The 21,768-nt window shown below is 46.2% G+C and overlaps 1 protein-coding gene and 1 pseudogene across 6 annotated transcripts in view; both read left to right on the forward strand.

The window, feature by feature from the left end:
* Positions 1-21,768, forward strand: part of LOC126961111 (defensin alpha 4-like) — an 84,532-nt pseudogene that overhangs the window by 2,975 nt on the left and 59,789 nt on the right.
* Positions 4,361-21,768, forward strand: part of LOC126961099 (rhesus theta defensin-1/2 subunit B) — a 44,398-nt gene continuing 26,990 nt past the window's right edge. Inside the window, exons 1-3 of one of the 6 annotated variants that reach the window (XM_050801148.1) lie at positions 4,361-4,478; positions 5,850-6,036; positions 6,723-6,957. In XM_050801148.1, the coding sequence (XP_050657105.1) occupies positions 5,862-6,036; positions 6,723-6,778 (231 nt within the window). In that variant the 5' untranslated portion in view covers positions 4,361-4,478; positions 5,850-5,861 and the 3' untranslated portion in view covers positions 6,779-6,957. Of the gene's footprint in view, positions 4,479-5,849; positions 6,037-6,722; positions 6,958-13,879; positions 14,024-15,409; positions 15,597-16,276; positions 16,426-21,768 lie in introns of those variants that run through there. The other 5 variants (XM_050801153.1, XM_050801151.1, XM_050801150.1 and 2 more) reach the window with 5 other exon arrangements.

Genomic DNA, 21,768 nt, shown 5'->3' on the forward strand with positions numbered 1-21,768 from the left:
ACCTGGATTTCACACTCATAAAATTGTCTTCACACCTAGAAAACACACACGCACTGGGCGGGCGCGGTGGCTTAAGTCTGTAATCCCAGCACTTTGGGAGGCCGAGACAGGCGGATCACGAGGTCAGGAGATCGAGACTATTCTGGCTGACACGGTGAAACCCTGTCTCTACTAAAAAATACAAAAAACTAGCCGGGCGAGGTGGCGGGCGCCTGTAGTCCCAGCTACTCGGGAGGCTGAGGCAGGAGAATGGCGTAAACCCGGGAGGCAGAGCTTGCAGTGAGCTGAGATCCGGCCACTGCACTCCAGCCTGGGCGACAGAGCGAGATTGTCTCCAAAAAAAAAAAAGAAAAGAAAACACACACGCACTAATGCACCACTGCACTTTGCAACACCCACTCCCTTGTGTTGCCCTAAAGCTGCTGAGAACCTGATTCTGCCTCGAAAATGCAGCTTCAGAGGGGTAAGGGAGGAGGGAGGGAAAGCATTTCACCAGGAACATGGTAGTCTTCCTGATGCTGCAGGGTGCTGAGGAAGCTCAGGGGTCCAGGTACCTACTGAGACACTGCATGGATGGGGAAGCCCACATAGAAGCCAGGGAGGACAGAGTGGGTAACGATCCCAGACTTCTTGTTTAGACAGTGAAGGACACAAATAGGGAACCAGGATGTGAACCCCAGGAGACTTCTTTGGGTTCCTATGACTGCCACGGACCTAGAATCATGTGATCCTTCAATTAACTTTCCATATGCTTTTGAACGATGAACTGGGTCAAGATGGCTGCATCTTGGGGCATCTGCCAGAGGTTCACCTGGCTTCCTCCCAAGAATCTGAGGTCTCAGCTAAAACGTCATTTGGTCACTGAGGTCTTTTCTGATGTCTCCATTTTAAATTGCAACAAGTTCCCCCAGTCACCTCCATTCCCAGGATTTTCCTCATTGCTAACTATAGAATTGCAACCATCTCACCCCCTGTACACTTCACGTACTATCTGTAACATTTGCCTCCTTATCTAGAAGGGAAGCTGCACGTTTTGCTTATTGCTCTACCAGAGTGCATGGATGACTGCAACATAAAGTAAGGGGTTAATAAATTAATTCTGATTACATTAACTAATTGCATCTAATAGCATATCACAATACAAAATTATTAATTAATTGTTATTACTAAATTCTGTAGGAAAAAGCTAAATTCAACACAGGTAGAGCAGTCCATGTTTCTAGACCCTATGACAGCACACCTTTATAAACAAAATAAATAAAAATATTCAAGGCTGAAAGATGAAAAATCATCATGGGTACGATTTGGCATCATGAAGCTTTAGGACTTTAGAAGAAAGAGGCCATTCTGGCTAGAGGTGGCAGAAAGATTTCATGTGAATCTTCAAGTACAACATGAATACTTTTAAAACGTGGAGAGGTTAAAAGAAGAGGTAGAGTAAAATATTTGGTGGACAGAATGGTATCAGGGCAAGAGCTACACAGGATGAGGGTCAACCTCCACTGAATTTAGAGGAATGGATGTTGCCAGACAGAAGGTTGGAGGAGAATTCAGGCTGATGTGCTGAGAAGCCTCCGTCAATCCAAGGGAAAGGGCCAGATGAGGACGGAGCCTCCCTGCTCCTCTGTGTGGATAAAGGCACACTGGAAGCACCACATGTGGCTTCTGCTCCTGCAGTCTAGGGTGGACGATGACTGCTGCAAAATCTAGGACACAGAATTGAGGGAGAGGAGTGAGGGTCTCCAAACAACCAGGGCCACTTGCTCTGCCTCAGATGAGACATAACACTGTTTACTGCGATGCATGTACACTCTAGGATTAGTAATGACATACATGATCTTTTCTACCTGAAATGAGCCATTCATGTGGCAGGACAAGGAAATAAGGAATAAGACAGATACCTCATCCCTTTAAATGTAATTACTCAAGGGGACAGCAGGCCTGTCTCTGTAGGCAGGTAGAAGCCTAACTCCAGTAAGCACAATCTAGCAAATGCAGATGGCCCAATCACACTGCAAGACTCCCAATACCAACCTCCAGTGCATTTCCGCTAGCTCTCCCAGGGCTCAACCTTCCCTGGCTTTGTCTTCAGGGAACTTGAGGCCAACGGCTCTCCCTATTACAACGTTCTGACTCACATTTCAACAGTCTTCAGTAAGCGCTTCCTTCACATTTTCAAAAATCTTGGTGAATTTTTACGTGTATAATAAATGAAATAGGTATCCTTTGCTGTTACTGTGCTGATTTTCTAAACTCGGCTTACAAGCAAAACTAGAAGGAAAGAGCTGAAAAGTACTCATTCCATTTATGAATATCATGTTTCTTGGCCTCCTGTATGTCTATTTTTGAGAAGTATCTGTTCAGGCCCTGGAACACATTTTAAAAGGGTCATTTCTTTGTTACTTACTTATTTGTTTAAGTCCCTTGTAGAGGAAAATCACTTTGACCATGAGATCACCACCAACCAGCCTCTCCTTCCTGCTACAGGTATGGACCTCGCCATCTCCAGGACACGGCGCTGGCTCATGTCCATTACCCTAACCCTTGCCTTGCTGTTTCCCTGAACTCCAGCTTTGCTGATTACCCCAAAAATGACCTCATTACAGTAGAACTTTGCTGAGATCATCATTTGCTTTCAGTATAATCCCATTACCTTATTGTGCAAGGAACCCATAGAGCCTCAGTCAGATTGGAAGGCTGCCCTACAAGCTTTGCAAAAACTACACACTTGGGAGACCTGTGTGTCAGAATCCCATGCCCGAATCTAACAGCTCTCCAGTGATAACACTCATGCAGTGCTGGGGAAATGCCTATGGACTGGAGTGTGTTCTGTGTGCAGGAAGCAGGTCCAGGTTTCACTTCCGTAGGATACGGGGCATATCCAGAACCTGGAGATCTTCCTTTCGCTCATACACACCCCTTCATATTTTGTCCCCATAACCTCATCATTGTGACCCTACAGGCACCTACTAATGCCCTGGAACCTAAAACCATCACCAAGCCTTAAGTTTCCCCAAATAGCCCAAATTTCTTCTTATGCTGCGATAAGACTGGTGCTGACTTCCTCCAATGCTGAAATTCCTGGGCCTCCACTCATCAGGAACTCACTGTTCCTCAGAGGGACAGCTGACCCCACTGCTCTGCCACAGCGACCACCCCAGCAAGGCTTGAGACGCCTCCTCCTTACTTAAGGTTGAGGGAGACGCTTCAGCTCTCACTCCACTGCCCCCAGTCCTCCACAGCCCAGTGCCTGCTGCCTTCACACAGAGCTGCAGGGGAGGCCCTGAGCACCCAGCCTGTGGGACCAGCGCTGTGCACGACCTTCCCATGGTGGCAGGGGCTGCCCGGCCTGCACACTGGGTTCAGCAGCCTCACCGTAGGTATTTATTGCTTCAGGAGTGACTGCATTCTTTTCTTATTATCCCATCTACCTCACTAGGAGAAGGACGAGAAGGGTGGATCATGGTACATTTTAAAATGTGCTCTAGTCTTCCCAGGAATTCTCCTCAAATAACACAGGAAGAACCACAGGAGCTCGATCCTGCATGTCTCAAGCGACCAGTGATCATCCCACTCACACTGTGTGTATGGAGACTCTTAAGCCTGCCCAGAATCGGCTATGGAATAAGGTATTTGAGCACACAGCACCAGGTGATCCAAGCTAACACCTATCTCGCTGCCACCTTGACCACCTCACTGAGAGACTTCCAAGAGACAATAGGTCTCAAGCAGCAAACTCAGGAGTCCCCGGCTACAGTGGTCCAAGACATTCGTTTAGCCTTAAACTGTCCATTGCCCAAGCAATGAGGCAACTGTCCGCTCCAGGGAACCACATGCTGTGTGCACATCCTTAACGAACCCAACAGAACCTGCCCTGCCTGGAAACAAAAGCCAAGGTGGGATTCAGTCTCCCCCAGGTGGTCTGCAACATCCCAGCCCAGCCATCGGCTTTGATGTGTTGTAATGGTGAGAACTCAGGTACTGGGGAGGCTGGTTCGGGGCAAGATTCCTCATCCTCTCCTGTGAATAGTGATTGTGTTCTTGTCTCTCTAACAAAGTGTATCCTGTGAGATGCCGGCCAGGCTCTCCTGGGGACTTTAAATATTCCCCTGCTGCAGCGGGCTCAGCCTCAGCCACCAGCACAGGCACCTCGGGGTTCATTATCCTAGGAGTCATGGAGAATCCATCGTTGGTTGCTGCCTGGGCCTGGCCAGGGCTGACCAAGGCAGATGAGGGGACCCTCCCTAGACTCCTGTCCGAACCCCAGCTTCCCACCAAATTTCTCAACTGCCCTTACCAAAAGAGTTATTTAATATACCCAACGGAAAGTAACCCAGGATATTAGGACACCTGATCCCAAATAACTCTTAAATAGGGAAGTCCTCTGCTGTTTGTGCACGGCTGCTCTTGCTACAGGAGACCCGGGACAGAGCACTGCTGTCTGCCCTCTCTCTTCACTCTGCCTAACTTGAGGATCTGTAAGTAACACAAAACTTAAACTTTCCTGTCGAGGTTTGAACATTGAAGCTGTGCACCCAATCTGACCTGTGACTCCTGGGCCACCCCAGAGGGACCTAGTGGGTGAATCCCCTGCTGTGCATTTCTGTCTGAACCTCTGGGGGCTGCTGGGAGCATTGGCTACCAGCTCAATTAATAGAGAAACTCAAGAAATTTCCTTCTAATTACACGTGTCCTACTTGACACGTCCAACAGAGACAACAATAGCTCCTTAAAACACCCTTTTATTTGGAGAGAAGCCGATCCTGCTCCTCGGCCTATTTTTCAATCAGGTTATTTCTTATTTGCTACTGAGTTGTTTGATTGCCTTATGCATTTAGATGTTCACCCTTTCTACCACTTAGGGTTTGCAACTATTGTCTTTCATTTTCTGAGTTGCTTTTTCACTCAGTTGATTATTTATTTGTTGGTTTGGTTTTTTGACGTGCATTTGCTTTAGAGGTCAGTGCAGCCCCACTTGTCTCTTTTCCCGTTTATTGCCTGTGTCTTTGGTGTCATAGCAAAGATATCATTACCAACATCAATGTCAAAGCATTATCTTCATATGTTCCTCTCGTCGTTTTACGGTTTCAGGACTATGTTTGGGTCTTCAATCCATTTTGAGTTGGTTTGTGTATATAGTATATGATAAAAGACCACATGTATACAAACATCAAATCCTAAGGTGGAGTACAGTAGATATATACCATTTTTCATTCTTATTCATATCTCTATAGAGCTGGAAATGAATTTTTCAGTGTAGATGAAATTTTGACCTTGATATCACTGTGTTCATTTCACCTATCGCATGATAGGGTCATTGTCCTCTTCACATTGGCCCCTACAGGAGGCTACACACCTCATGCCTTCATGAGAGTGATCATGCCTATGATGCCTGCAACAAATCACTCTTCACTTGACAGGAAATTCATGCCTGCTGCCAGAGTGTAGACCCATAGAGAGTCGTGGGGCCATCTGAAGGAAAGGAGACATTTGTATCCTGAACTTACTGAACAAAGCACTGCTGTTATCCTTTGGTAGAACAGTAAAAAGTAAATATGTAATGAAGTAAGAAACAGGAGAAAGATGCCAGGTTCCTCATCTTCACCATCCTCTCCATCAGCACAGACACTAAACATAGAGATTCAAACTAGAGTGAAAGCTGGGAGAGCAAAAGAAGAAAACATGGACATTGAGACCAATGGGATCCCATACAATCTCCAGTGAAATGCACACCTCCTCTCTCTGAGAAGGTTCAAGATTTCCTGTCTCTGAGCCTTCTCTCTGCAGACATAGAAATCCAGGCTAACTCCTCTCTCCCGACTTGTCCGCTCCTGCTCTTCCTCCTCCAGGTCACTCCAGCCATGAGGACCTTTGCCCTCCTCACTGCCATGCTTCTCCTGGTGGCCCTGCACGCTCAGGCAGAGGCACGTCAGGCAAGAGCTGATGAAGCTGCCGCCCAGCAGCAGCCTGGAGCAGATGATCAGGGAATGGCTCATTCCTTTACACGGCCTGAAAACGCCGCTCTTCCGCTTTCAGGTGAGACAGGCCGGCATGCAGAGCTGCAGGGTCTAGAGGGATGGATGGGAGACAGAGTCGGGAATCGAGACTCAATGGTCCATGTCACTTAGGTGGCTTCATTTAGCATCTCTGGGCCTTGGTTTTCTCATCTATAAATTGAATAGAGAGCCAAAGAAGTCTAACAGGTTTTCTGTCTATAAAGATTTGAGGCAGCTCTGCCTGGAGAGTAACCATTCTTTTATTCCCTTACTTCCTTAATGATCCTTTCACTTTAGAGAATCAATAAAATTAAAAAATAAAACTTGAAATCAAGATATGTCTGTGAAATTCAGTAGGTTTAAGACATGAAGAGACAGTCTGACTAGTTCTTTCTGGATTCAAACAAGTCATCTTCATTACACGGAGAATATTTGACTGTATCTATACAACCGTTTCTAAGAGTAGAGACAAGCCTAAGAGTGCATTCAGGTGTTTGTGTTTGATGGGGCACAGGCACAAAAATGAGAGCAAATGAGAATAAGTCTCAAATCCTGTGTGACCAGCACTGCTCTGTGTATTTATTCCTACTGACTGAGGTTGTTCATGCTACCGGCCCGAATGCAGCTGACATCCCTCATTAGCTAGCACATGACTTCTCCAGGATTCCCTTTGTCACTCACTGCAGACCTTCTGATCCATTTATGATGCTTTCTCTGTGTCCCCAGAGTCAGCGAGAGGCTTGAGGTGCCTTTGCAGACGAGGAGTTTGCCAACTGTTATAAAGGCGTTTGGGGTCCTGCGCTTTTCGTGGTTGACTCTGCCGGATCTGCTGCCGCTGAGCTTCCAGAATCAAGAAAAATACGCTCAGAAGTTACTTTGAGAGTTGAAAGAAATTCCTGTTACTCCTGTACCTTGTCCTCAATTTCCTTTTCTCATCCCAAATAAATACCTTCTCGCAAGATTTCTGTCTTTACATCTCTTTCATCTTTGATGTGTCTTTGCATCTCAAGACACTTGGGATGCATCTACCAGAATCATAAGTTTTAAACAAAACAAAATTCCAAATTCTAGGAATTTCAAGCAGGAGTCGGGGCTTCAGACTCAAACGGAAATGAAGGCCCAAATCACACCATCAATCTCCCCATCCACTGCTCTACCTTTCACTCTGCCTCATTTTCTCTGGATCCACTCTCAAAGAACTCCCATGTGCTGGGCTTAAAGTTCATGCAGTCACAAAATCACTCCTCTGAAGAAACCAGCATCCTCTGTGCTAAAGAACTAGAGTTCTATTGAATGTGTCCAGGTCACACATTTGCATTTTAAGACATTGGGCTACAGGAGATCCACTGAAACAACTTTCATTAGAAGAGAAGTGGGTTGTTAGCAAAGGCAGAATGCATGGAACAGAAAGCACAGCAGCCCACACCAGGATGTCCTCATTAAGAGCATCGTCCAGCCAGGTCTACTAACACCAGAATTTCACACCCATAAAGTGTTCTTCACACCCAGAAAATGTACACGCACAAATGCTCCACTGCACTTTGCAATGTGCCCTCCCTTGTGTTGCCCTAAAGCTGCTGAGAACCTGATACTGCCTGGAAAATACAGCTTCAGAGGGGAGAAGGGATGAGGGAGGGAAAGCATTACACCAGGAACATGGAAGCCTTCTTGTTGCTGCAGTGTGCTGAGGCAGCTCAGGGGTCCAGGTACCCACTAAGACACTGCATGGATGGGGGAGTCCACGCAGACCCCAGGGAGGACAGAGTGGGTAATGATCCCAGACTTGTTGTTTAGACAATGAAGGACACAAATAGGGAAGCAGGTTGTGAAGCCCAGGAGCCTTCTCTGGGCTCTGGTGACTGCCACAGACCTGGAATCATGTGGTCCCTGAATTAACTTTACATATTATTCTGAACTATGAACTGGGTCAAGATGACTGTATATTGGGGCACCTGCCAGAGGTCCACCTGGCTTCCTCCCAAGCATCTGAGGTCTCAGCTAAAACTTCACTTGGTCACTGAGGTCTTTTCTGATCTCTCCATTTTAAATTGCAACAAGTTCCCCCAGTCACCTCCATTCCCAGGATTTTCCTCATTGCTAACTATAGAATTGCAACCATCTCACCCCCTGTACACTTCACGTACTATCTGTAACATTTGCCTCCTTATCTAGAAGGGAAGCTGCATGTTTTGCTTATTGTTGTACCAGAGTGCATGGATGACTGCAACATAAAGTAGGGGGTTAATAAATTAATTCTGATTACATTAACTAATTACATCTAATAGCACATCACAACATAAAATCATTTATGAATTGTTACTACTAAATTCCATAAGAAAAAGCTAAATTCAACAGAGGTACAGCAGCCCATGTCTCTAGACCCTATGACAATACACCTTTAAAAAACAAAATAAATAAAAACATTCAAGGCTGAAAGATGAAAAATCATCATGGGTACGATTTGGTGTCATGAAGCTTTAGGACTTTAGAAGAAAGAGGCCATTCTGGCTAGAGGTGGCAAAAAGATTTCATGTGAATCTTCAAGTACAACATGAATACTTTCAAAACATGGAGAGATTAAAAGAAGAAGCAGAGTAAAATGTTTGGTGGACCCAATGGTATCAGAGCAAGAGCTATGCAGGATGAGGGTCAACCTCCACTGAATTTAGAGGAATGGATGTTGCCAGACAGAAGGTTGGAGGAGAATTCAGACTGATGTGCTGAGAAGCATCCATCAATCCAAGGGAAAGGGGCCAGATGAGGATGGAGCCTCCCTGCTCCTCTGTGTGGATAAAGGCACACTGGTAGCACTACATGTGGCTTCTGCTCCTGCAGTCTAGGGTGGGCGATGATAGCTGTAAACTCTAGGACAGAGAATTCAGGGAGAGGTGTGAGGGTCTCCAAACAACCAGGGCCACTTGCTCGGCCTCAGACGAGGCACAACACTGTTTACTGTGATGCACGTACACTCTAGGATTACTAATGACATACAAGACCTTTTCTACCTGAAATGAGCCACTCATGCAGCAGGACAAAGAAATAAGGAATAAGATAGATGCCTCATGCCTTTAAATGTAATTACTCAAGGGGACAGCAGCCCTGTCTCTGTAGGCAGGTAGGAGCCTAACTCCAGTAAGCACAAACTAGCAAACTCCGATGGCCCAATCACACTGCAAGACTCCCAATACCAACCTCCAGTGCATTTCTGCTAGCTCTCCCAGGGCTTAACCTTCCTGCGCTGGCTTCAGAAAAGTTTGGGCCAACGTCTCTTGCTATTGCAGCGTTCTGGCTCCCATTTCAAGTCATCAATAAGCGCTTCCTTAACATTTCTGAAAAGAGTTGGTGAATTTTTTCTTGTACAACAAATGAAACAGGTTTATTTTGCTGTTTCTTTTCTGATTTTCTAAACTCGGCTTACAAGCAAAACCAGAAGGAAAGAGATCTGAAAAGTACTCACTCCATTTTACAAATATCTGTATTTTTTCCATTTTCACTAAAAAACAAATAACGCATGAAGAGACTAAGGGAAAGAGCTCACTCTAACTTTTCACGGAAGCCAGCCTCCCAACATCTCAAAGCTGTGTCCTCCTGGATGACAGGGACTGCCACCTCGTACCAGCCCTCCACCCCATGGCCACTCCCTAACTCCTGCCACTACCTGGAATTCCTCCATCTCTGAACATCAACTATGAAGTTCCCGACCCTGACACACCCACTGTCCTCCAGCTTCTCACGTAGCCGTCCCGCCTTCCCTGCTGATCAACATCAGCAAGGCTGTTCTCCCCAAAGGCTGTGTATGGGAATCACCCAGGAGTCTCTTCCCCAGGCTGCACCCAGGACACCTGTCGTCTGCTCTCATTTTCTGTTCTTATGCACTGTACCATTTTGCCTCAGGTTCTCTTATCTGGATAATTTTTTTCAATCTTTTTCAGGCATATTAGCAGAGTTTTGCACTCAAATTTAAGAAACCACAGCAAGCTGAGTTAACATTTTGACTGCCACACCTGAAAATTAAGAAAGAATTCTGGTCCAGGCACAGTGGCTCACATCTGTAATCCCAACACTTTGGGAGGCCAAGGAGGGTGGATCATGAGGTCAGGAGTTCAAGACCAGACTGTGCAACGTGGTGAAAATCGTCTCTACTGAAAACAGAAAAATTAGCTGGGTGTGGTGGCGCATGCCTGTAATCTCAGCTACTCAGGAGGCTGAAGCAAGAGAATCGCTTGAACCTGGGAGGTGCAGGTTTCTGTGAGCCGAGATCGTGCCGCTGCACTCCAGCCTGACTGACAGAGTGAGACTCTGTTTCAAAAAAAAAAAGAAAGAGGAAAAGAAAAGAAAAGAAAGAATTCTGGCTTCATAAAATGCCTGATCCAAGGACTCTAATCATGAGTCACCCTGTTGTCTTTACCTTTTTTTCCCATGTTTTTCCCTTGATCTTAACTTGAAGTCTCTCCCCAGATGACAGCAATGTGAATTGTGGTCATTTTCCCCTGGTCTTCATAGCTGATCTCCAGGAGAAAACTCCTACTTCTCTCTCCGTTGTTTCAGCCAATTCTGGAGTCCCACGCCCTCCTCTGAGTCTGTCACTGAGGGGAGAGCTTGAGACTCCACCTGGACCCCACCCTACCCCTGCTCCCCACAGGAAAAATTCAAACTAAGAATGGGTGAGACAGGGTTCCTCAGTCACTCCAAAGAGTCCACAATTGCATGCCCCCACCACAATGGGCTCTTTGTGACACTTTGGGAATAAATTGAAAAAGTTCTGTACTATTTCATCAATGTTTTAGAGAAGCTGAGATTTACACACACCCAAAAAATGTACACGTCCAATTTCTCACCGATATTGTGAAAACTGCACTCTGTTCATCTAGGGCAGTGTGAAAAGACACCACAACACTTAGTGGATTAAAACAACATGATCAGGTCTTCACTCACACATTTGAAATTAGGGGGTGGCTCCCTCCACAGGCATCAGACGAGAGGTGCTCCTGGGATCTGAAAACCTCAGGCTCAAGACACTTGTGCACAGGTGGCAGGGGGTGCTGGCTCAGCAGGAGCTCTGACAGGGCTCAGGGATGAGACCCCGTGAGGCACTGAGGTCAGATCATGCCCGTTCATGAAGGAGGAGATTTGTGTGACACTTTTTATCCCACTCATACCTAGCAGGATTTGCAACACTTAGACTTCCTCCAAGCATGGGATCCGGGCTTCAGAGGCACCAGCAATCTTAGCATATGTGGACTGCTGGAAAAATATACCATATACCAAGGGACTTAGAAACAACAGAAATGTATTTCCTGGTGTTCTCGAGGCTGAGAAGTCCAACTCAAGGTGCCAACAGATTTGGTGTCTGGCGAGGACCCGTTTTGTGATTCATAGATGGAACCTTCTCACTGAATCCATCTCGCTGCAAATGACATAACTCCATTCTCTTCTATGAATGTGGTATCCCATCATGTATATGAACCACATTTTCTTCATCCAGTCCAACAGTGATGAGCATCTAGGTTGACTCCATGTTTTTGCTATCATGAATGATGCTGCCATGAACATAGGAGTGCGTGTGTCTTTTTGCAGAACAATTTGCTTCCTTCGGATATATACCCAGGAGTGGGATTGCTTGGGTGAGTGGTGGTTCTATTTTAAGTTATTTGAGAAATCTCTCAACTGCTTTCCACTATGATTGAACTCATTACCATTCCCTACGATAGTGTATAAGCATTCTATTTCTCTGCAGTCTTGCCATTGTGAGTATTTTTAAACTTTTCAATAACAGCCATTCTGACTAGGGTGAGGTGGTATCTCTTTGAGGTTTTAATTGGCATTTCTCTAATGATCACTAAGGTGGAGTATTTTTTCATGTTTCTTGGCCTGTTGTATGTCTTTTTTTGAGAAGTATCTGTTCATTCGCTGCCATATGTTTTAAAGGGGTCATTTCTCTTTTGCTTACTTATTTGTTTAAGTCGCTTATAGAGGAAAATCACTTTGACCACGAGACCACCACCAACTAGCCTCTCCTTCCTGCTACAGGTATGGACCTCGCCATATCCAGGACACGGTGCTGGCTCATGTCCATTATCCTAACCCTTGCCTTGCTGTTTCTCTGAACTCAAGCTTTGCTGATTACCCCAAAAATGACCTCATTACAGTGGAATTTTGCTGAGATCACCATTTGCTTTCAGTACAATCCCATTACTTTATGGTGCAAGGAACCCATAGAGCCTCAGTCAGATTGGAAGGTTGCCCTACAAACTAGGCAAAAACTGTAGACTTGGGAGGTCTGTGTGTAAGAATCCCATGCCCGAATCTAACAGCTCTCCAGTGATAACATTCACGCAGTGCTGGGGAAATGCCTATGGACTGGAGTGTGTTCTGTGTGCAGGAAGCAGGTCCAGGTTTCACTTCCACAGGACACCGGGCATATCCAGAACCCGGAGATCTTCCTCTCGCTCATACACACCCCTTCATATTTTGTCCCCATAACCTCATCATTGTGACCCTACAGGCACCTACTAATGCCCTGGAACCTAAAACCATCACCAAGCCTTAAGTTTCCCCAAATAGCCCAAATTTCTTCTTATGCTGGGATAAGACTGGTGCTCACTTCCTCCAATGCTGAAGTTCCTGGGCCTCCACTCATCAGGAACTCACTGTTCCTCAGAGGGACAGCTGACCCCACTGCTCTGCCACAGCGACCACCCCAGCAAGGCTTGAGACGCCTCCTCCTTACTTAAGGTTGAGGGAGACGCTTCAGCTCTCACTCCACTGCCCCCAGTCCTCCACAGCCCAGTGCCTGCTGCCTTCACACAGAGCTGCAGGGGAGGCCCTGAGCACCCAGCCTGTGGGACCAGCGCTGTGCACGACCTTCCCATGGGAGCAGAGGCTGCCCTGCCAGCACACTGGGTTCAGCAACCTCACCATAGGTATTTTTTGCCTCAGGAGTGACTGCATTCTTTTCTCATTTTCAGAAACCTTATCCCATCTACCTCACTAGGAGAAGGAGGAGGAGAGTGGATACTGGTACATCGTAAAATGTGCTCTAGTCTTCCCAGGAATTCTCCTCAAATAACACAGGAAGAACCACAGGAGCTCGATCCTGCATATCTCAAGCGACCAGTGATCATCCCACTCACACTGTTTGTATGGAGGCTCTTAAGCCTGCCCATAATTGGCTACGGAACAAGGTATTTGAGCACACAGCACCAGGTGATCCAAGCTAACACCAGTCTCACTGCCACCTTGGCCGCCTGAGAGACTTCCAAGAGACAATAGGTCTCAAGCAGCAAACTCAGGAGTCCCCGGCTACAATGGTCCTAGACATTCGTTTAGCCTTAAACTGTCCATTGCCCAAGCAATGAGGCAACTGTCTGCTCCAGGGAACCACATACTGTGTGCACATCCTTAACGAACCCAACAGAACCTGCCCTGCCTGGAAACACAAGCCGAGGTGATATTCAGTCTCAACCAGGTGGTCTGCAACATCCCAGCCCAGCCATCGGCTTTGATGTGTTGTTATGGTGAGAGCACAGGTACTGGGGAGGCTTGTTCAGGGAAGATTCCTCATCCTCTTCTGTGCATGGCGATCACATCCTTGTCTCCCCAACAGAGCGTATCCTGTGAGATGCAGGCCAGGCTTTCCTGGGGGCTTTAAGTAATCCCCTGCTGCAGCGAGCTCAGTCTCAGCCACCAGCACAGGCACCTCGGGGTCCATTGTCTTAGGAGTCATGGAGAATCCATCATTGGTTGCTGCCTGGACCTGGCCAGGGCTGACCAAGGTAGATGAGGGAACCCTCCCTGGTTCCTGTCTGAACCCCAGCTTCCCACCAAATTTCTCAACTGCCCTTTTCACCAGAGTTATTTAATATACCCAACGGAAAGTAACCCAGGATATTAGGACACCAGATCCCAAATAACTCTTAAATAGGGAAGTCCTCTGCTGTTTGTGCACGGCTGCTCTTGCTACAGGAGACCCAGGACAGAGGACTGCTGTCTGCCCTCTCTCTTCACTCTGCCTAACTTGAGGATCTGTAAGTAACACAAAACTTAAACTTTCCTGTCGAGGTTTGAACATTGAAGCTGTGCCCCTAATCTGACCTGTGACTCCTGGGCCACCCCAGAGAGACCTAGTGGGTGAATCCCCTGCTGTGCATTTCTGTCTGAACCTCTGGGGGCTGCTGGGAGCATTGGCTACCAGCTCAATTAATAGAGAAACTCAAGGAATTTCCTTCTAATTACATGTGTCCTACTTGACACATCCAACAGAGACAACAATAGCTCCTTAAAACACCCTTTTGTTTGGAGAGAAGCCAATCCAGATCCTCAGCCTGTTTTTCAATCAGGTTATTTGTTATTTACTATTGAGTTGTTTGACTGCCTTATGTATTTAGATATTTACCCCTTCTACCACTTAGGATTTGCAACTATCGTCTTTCATTTTCTGGGTTGCTTTTTCACTCAGTTGATTATTTGTTTGTCGGTTTTTTGACGTGCAGATGTTTTAGAGGTCAGTGCAGCCCCACTTGTCTCTTTTCCCGATTTATTGCCTGTGTCTTTGGTGTCGTAGCAAAGATATCATTACCAACATCAATGTCAAAGTGTTATCTTCGCATATTCCCCTCGTCATTTTATGGTTTCAGGTCTATGTTTGAGTCTTCGCTCCATTTTGAGTTGATTTGTATATATAGTATATGATAAAGGGATCAAGGACCACATGTATAGAAACATCAAATCCTAAGGTGGAGTACAGTAGATAAGTAGATATATACCATTTTTCATTCTTATTCCTATCTCAACAGAGCTGGAAACAAATTTTTGGCTGTAGATGAACTTCTAATCCTCGATATCACTGTGTTCATTTCACCTATAGCATGATAGGGTCATTGTCCTCTTCACACTGGCCCCTGCAGGAGGCTACTCACCCCATGCCTTCATGAGAGTGGTCAAGCCCTTGATGCCTGCCATAAATGACTCTTTACTTGATAGGAATTCATGCCTGCTGCCAGAGTGCAGACCTACAGAGAGGAGTAGGACCATCTGCAGGAAAAGACACATTTGTCCCCTGACCTCGTTGAATAAAATCACTGCTGTAATCCCTTCATAGAATAGTAAAAAGTAAATATTTCATAAAGTGAGAAACAGGAAAATGATGCCAGAATCCTCATCATCACCATCCTCTCGAAACCAACACAGACACTAAACATAGAGATTCAAACTAGAGTGAAAGCTGGGAGAGCAAAGGAAGAAAACAGGGACATTGAGACCAATGGGATCCCACACAATCTCCAACGAAATGCACACCTCCTCTCTCTGAGAAGGTTCAAGGTTTCCTGTCTCTGAGCCTTCTCTCTGCAGACATAGAAATCCAGGCTAACTCCTCTCTCCCGACTTGTCTGCTCCTGCTCTCCTTCTTCCAGGTCACTCTAGCCATGAGGACCTTCGCCTTCCTCACCGCCATGCTTCTCCTGGTGGCCCTGCACACTCAGGCAGAGGCACGTCAGGCAAGAGCGGATGAAGCTGCCGCCCAGCAGCAGCCTGGAGCAGATGATCAGGGAATGGCTCATTCCTTTACATGGCCTGAAAACGCCGCTCTTCCGCTTTCAGGTGAGACAGGCCGGCATGCAGAGCTGCAGGGTCTAGAGGGATGGATGGGAGACAGAGTCGGGAATCGAGTCTCAGTGGTCCATGTCACCTAGATGGCTTCATTTAGCATCTCTGGGCCTTGGTTTTCTCATCTATAAATTGAATAGAGAGCCAAAGAAATCCAGCAGGTTTTCTGTCTATAAAGACTTGAGGCAGCTCTGCCTGGAGAGTAACCATTCTTTTATTCCCTTACTTCCTTAATAATCCTTTCACTTTAGAAAATCAATAAAATTAAAAAATAAAACTTGAAATCAAGATATGTCTGTGAAATTCAGTAAGTTTAAGATATGAAGAGACAGTCTGACTAGTTCTTGATTCAAACAAGTCATCTTCATTACATGGAGAATATTTGACTGTATCTATACAACCGTTTGTAAGAGTAGAGACAAGCCTAAGAGTGTGTTCAGGTGTGTGTCTGATGGGACAGAAGCACAAAAATGAAAGCAAATGAGAATAAGTCTCAAATCCTGCGTGACCAGCACTGCTCTGTGTATTTATTCTTATTGACTGAAGTTGTTCATGCTACCGGCCCTAATGCAGCCAACATCCCTCATTAGCTAGCACATGACTTCTCCAGGATTCCCTTTGCCACCCACTGCTGACCTTCTGATCCATTTACGATGCTCTCTCTGTGTCCCCAGAGTCAGCGAAAGGCTTGAGGTGCATTTGCACACGAGGATTCTGCCGTTTGTTATAATGTCACCTTGGGTCCTGCGCTTTTCGTGGTTGACTCTGCCGGATCTGCTGCCGCTGAGCTTCCAGAATCAAGAAAAATACACTCAGAAGTTACTTTGAGAATTAAAAGAAATTCTTGCTACTGCTGTACCTTCTCCTCAGTTTCCTTTTCTCATCCCAAATAAATACCTTGTCGCAAGATTTCTGTCTTTATATCTCTTTCACCTTTGATGTGTCTTTGTGTCTCAAGATACTTGGGATGCACCTTCCAGAATCCTAAGGTTTAAAACAAAACAACATTCCACATTCTAGGAATTTCAAGCAGGAGTTTGGGCTTCAGACTCAAATGGAAATGAAGACCCAAATCACACCATCAATCTACCCATCCACTGCTCTGTATTTTCACTCTGCCTCATTCTCTCTGGATCCACTCTCAAAGAGTTGCCGTATGCTGGGCAAACAATCATTGTCAGTTTAAAGTTCATGCAGTCACAAAATCATTCCACCTCAGGAGAAACCAGCATGGTGTGTGCTAAAGAATTGGAGTTTAATCAAACGTGTTCAAGTCACACATTTGCCTTTTAAGACATAGGGCTACAGGAGATTCACTGAAACAACTTTAAGAGGGAAATGAGTTGTTAGCAAAGGCGGGATTAATGGTACAGAAAGCGCAGCAGCCCACACCAGGATGTCCTCATTAAGAGCATCCTCCAGCCACATCTACTAAGACCTGGATTTCACACCCATAAAGTCATCTTCACACCCAGAAAATACAGACGCACAAATGCTCCACTGCACTTTGCAACACGCATGCTCTTGTGTTGCCTTAACACCTCTGAGAACCTGATTCTGCCTGGAAAACACAGCTTCAGAGGAGATAAGGGATGTGGGAGGGAAAGCGATTCACCAGGAACACGGCAGCCTTCTTGTTTCTGCAGGGTGCTGAGGCAGCTCAGGGTTCCTGGCACCCCACTGAGACACCGCATGGATGGGGAAGCCCATGCAGAACTCAGGGAGGACAGAGTGGGCGCCAACCTCAGTGCATCTCCTCTAGCTCACCCAGGGTTTAACCTTTCCTGCCTTTGTCTTCAGGGAAGTTGATGCCAATGGCTCTCCCTACTGCAACAGTCTGATTCCTATTTCACCATCTTCAATAAGCGCCTCCTTCACATTTCTAAAACGTCTTGGTGAATTTTTTTTGTACAACAAATGAAATAGGTTTCTTTTGTTATTTCTTTTCTAATTTTCTTAACCCAGCTTACGAGCAAACCCAGAAGGAAAGCGATCTGAAAAGTACTCATTCTGTTTTAGGAATATCTGAATTTTTTCCTTTTTCACTAAGAAACAAACAACTCATGACGAACCTAAGGGAAAGAGCTCACTCTAACATTTCCTCTCAGTCACCCTCCCAACCTCTCAATGCTGTATCCTCCTGGCTGACAGTGACCCCCACCTATGTTTTCAGCCCTCCACCCCATGGTCCTGCCACCACCTGGAATTCCTCCATCTCTCAATCTCAAGTATGAAGGTCCCAGTCGCTGAGTCACCGGCTCTCCTTCCAGCCTCTCCCACAGCCATCCCTCCGTCCCTGCTGATCAGAACCAGTAAGGCTGTTCTCCCACAGAAATGTGCATGGGAATCATCTGGGAGTCTGTTCCCCAGGCTGCACCCGGGACACCTGTCATCTGCCCTCATTTCCTCTTCTTATGCACTGTACTGTCTTTAACTCAGATTCTCTGAGCTAGGTAACGTTTCTATATCATTTTCAGGCATGTTAGTTGAGTTTTGCATTCAAATTTAAGAAACCACAACAAGCTGAGTTAACATTTTCACTGCCACACCTGAAAATTAGGAAAGAATTCTGGCTTCATAAAATCCCCGATTGAAGGACCTAAAGCATAAGTGACCTTGTTGTCTTTACCTTGTATTCCCATTTTTCTCTTGATCTTAACTTGGGTTCTCTCCCCAGGTGGCAGCCATGTGAATTGTGGTTATCTCCCCACGGCCTCCGTTGCTCATCTCAGGGAGAAAACCCCTACTTCTCTCTCCATTGTTTCAGCCAACTCCCGAGTCCCATGCCCTCCTCTGAGTCTGTCACTGAGGGGAGAGGTTGAGACTCCACCTGGATCCCACACTACCCCTGCTCCACACAGGAAAAATTCACACTGAGAATGGGAGAGGAAGGTTCCTCAGTCACTCCATAGAGTTCACAATTCCACGCCCCCACCACAATGGGCTCTGTGACACTTTGAGAAAAAATCTAGAAAATTCACTCCTATTTCATCAATATATTAGAGAAGTTGAGATTTACACACACAGAATATGTACATATGCAATTCCTCACCAATACTGTGAAAATGCCCTCTGTTCATCTAGGACTGTGTGAAAAGACAACACAAAAGTTAATGGATTAAAACAGCACGATCAGGTCTTCATTCACACATTTGCGATTGGGACATGGCTCCCTCCACAGGCATCAGAGGAGAGGTGTTGCTGGGATCTGAAAACCTCATGGCCAAGATGCTTGTGCACAGGTAGAGGGAGTGCTGGGCTGGCTCAGTGGGAGTTCTGACAGGCTGAGGGATGAGACCTTGTGATGCACTGAGGCCAGGTCATGCCAGCTCATGACACAGAAGATAGGTGTGACAACTTTTATCCCACTCAGAGTTAGGAGGATTTGAACCAGAGAGATGTACAAACACTGCATATCAGCGTTTTCTTTTTCCTAGAAAGCTGGTTGCTCTGGGTTCTCTAGCTCATGCTTGAAGGTGGTCTCAGTACCACATTTTATGCAACGCTTAGACTACCTCCAAGCAGGGTATCCGGGCTTCAAAGGCAACGGCAATCTTAGTAGATGTGGGGTGCTGAAAAAAAAAATACCATACACCAAGTGACTTTTAAACAACAGAAATATGTTTCTCAGTGTTCTCGAGTTTGAGAAGTCCAAATCAAGGTGCCAACAGATTTCTTTCTGGTGACGACCAGCATTTTGGTTCATAGGCAGCATCTTCTCACTGCTTCCTCACCTGAGGGAAGGAATGAAGGAGCTCTCTGGGGCCTCTTCCTCAGGGGCACTAATCCTATTCATGAGGACTCCACCCTCCTGAACATATCTCCTCCCAGAAAGCCCCACCTTTTCATGCTATCATCTGGGGGAGGGATTTCAACACATGAATTTCAGATGAACAAAAACATTCAGGCTGCAGCACCATACAATACAGAGGAAGTGAAAGATACGAACTTCTTATGTCCTTAGCCCAGCAAATGCCGTGGTGCTAAGTCAGGTGTGTTCAACTGGTCAAGATGTCACCCAACGTAGATTCAACAGAAGAGGATTTCACCTCCATTTTTATGTGGAAAGAGTCAGGGATTTAGGGCCACATTTCAAAACAGCTCAAGGAAGTTTTCACTTCATGGTTTATTGTAAAATTGCTGCAGACGACAACACTAGACACATAGACAACCTGAGAGCGGCAGCTGGGAAAGGCAGACAACGTGCAGGGAACTTGGAGTTCCTGCTTGTCCCAGCTGAATCTGCAGGCCCGGGAGTCTCTGTGTGGCACAGGCAGGACCAGGCCCCGCCCTACAGGGTGGTGGACAAACGGCTGAGGGGAGGGACAGGACAGTGCACTCTGAGGAGCTGGAATGTGGCCAGTTCTCCCCAGAGCTCATCCCCATGCAACCCCGCTCTGCCTCACACTAACATGCACGCTGTGTTCCACAACAGCCCTTTCCTACTGGGTCAAAACCAAGTCTCAGGGGCATGCCGAAGGTCCACACACACTGTGTCTGCTGGAGCCACCAGACAGCCTCAAAGTGTGTGGGAATATTCTTGCTGCTCTGGAGGCCCCTCTCCTCTCATGGGCACACCTGCTCCCTCACCCACTATTTCTGTAGAATATTTCCTTCAACTGATGATGTCAAGGCACTTATGGAGAGTTCAGACTCACTTCAATATTCCCTGGAACTTCAAATGCATGTGTATGAAAGACCAGCTTAAGACATGTCTACTGACACCGGGTGTTGACACTGGTGGAAAGAATGGGAAAATCGGGATAACGGGGGGACTGAGGGTAAACATGGAAGAGAACGTGTTGCAAAGATGTTGCGGGAAGTCAGGGACCCCAAATGGAGGGGCCGGCTGAAGCCATGGCAGAAGAACATAAATTGTGAAGATTTCATGGACATGTATTAGTTGCCCAAATTAATACTTTTACAATTTCTTATGCCCGTCTTTACTGCAATCTCGGAACACAAATTGCGAAGATTTCATGGACACTTATCAGTGAATAAGTGAAATCAATACACTTGTGATTTCCAATGCCTGTCTTTATTTTAATCTCTTAATCCTGTCATCTTCGTAAACTGGGGATGCATGTCGCCTCAGGACCCTGTGATGATTGCGTTAACTGCACAAATTGGTTAAACAATATGAAATCTGGGCACCTTGAAAAAAGAACAGGATACCAGTGATGTTCAGGGAACAAGGGAGATAACCATTAGGTCTGGCTGCCTCAGAACCTGGTGGAACAGAGCCATATTTCTCTCCTTTCAAAAGAAAATAGGAGAAATATTGCTGAATTCTTTTTCTCAGCAAGGAACATCCCTGAGAAAGAGAATGCATTCCTAGGGGGATGTGTCTAAAATGACCGCCCTGGGGACATCTGTCTTTTACGGTTGCAGATAAGGGATGAAATAAGCCCTGGTCTCCCGTAGCACTCCCATGCCTATTAGGACGAGGAAATCCCCGCCTAATAAATTTTGGTCAGACCGGTTGTCTGCTCTCAAACCCTGTCTCCCGGTAAGATGTTATTAATGAAATGTGTGTCTGAAACTTCATTAGCAATTTTAATTTCACCCTGGTCCTGTGATCTCGCCCTGCCTCCATTTGCCTTGTAACACTGTATTACCTTATGAAACATGTGATCTCTGTGACCCACACCTATTCATACACTGCCTCCCCTTTTAAAAATCACTAACAAAACTTGCTGGTTTTCTGACTTGGGGGGCATCACAGAACCTGTCAACATGTGATGTCTCCCCTGGTCAACCAGCTTTAAAATTTATCTCTTTGTAATTTTTCCCTTTATTTCTCAAACTGGCCAACACTAAGGGAAACAGAAAAGAACCCACATTGAATTATCGGGGGCGGGTTCCCCCGCTACAAAGACTTTTAGACAAAACTCCTGATTGCTTAAACTCCAGAGTTCTTCCAACGTTCTAGGGCAGTCTGAAAAGAATGTGAAAGGGACTGCAAGAGAAGAATCTCTGTGCTAGTTGGGATGAAAGTTTGAAAGCCACTGGACAAGGAACAGGTACAACCTCAACAGACTGGGAACCCAGTGGGTCCTGGGAATGGAGTGCCATGCACTAGCCTGCAGTGCTCACCGCTGCAGCTAAGCCTGGGAGGGAAGGACATCAGGACACTGGGTTAGGGGTGAGGAAGGCAGAACCAGGA

The sequence above is a fragment of the Macaca thibetana genome, chromosome 8 (assembly GCF_024542745.1).
Source record: "Macaca thibetana thibetana isolate TM-01 chromosome 8, ASM2454274v1, whole genome shotgun sequence".
Classification (NCBI taxonomy): Eukaryota; Metazoa; Chordata; class Mammalia; order Primates; family Cercopithecidae; genus Macaca; species Macaca thibetana.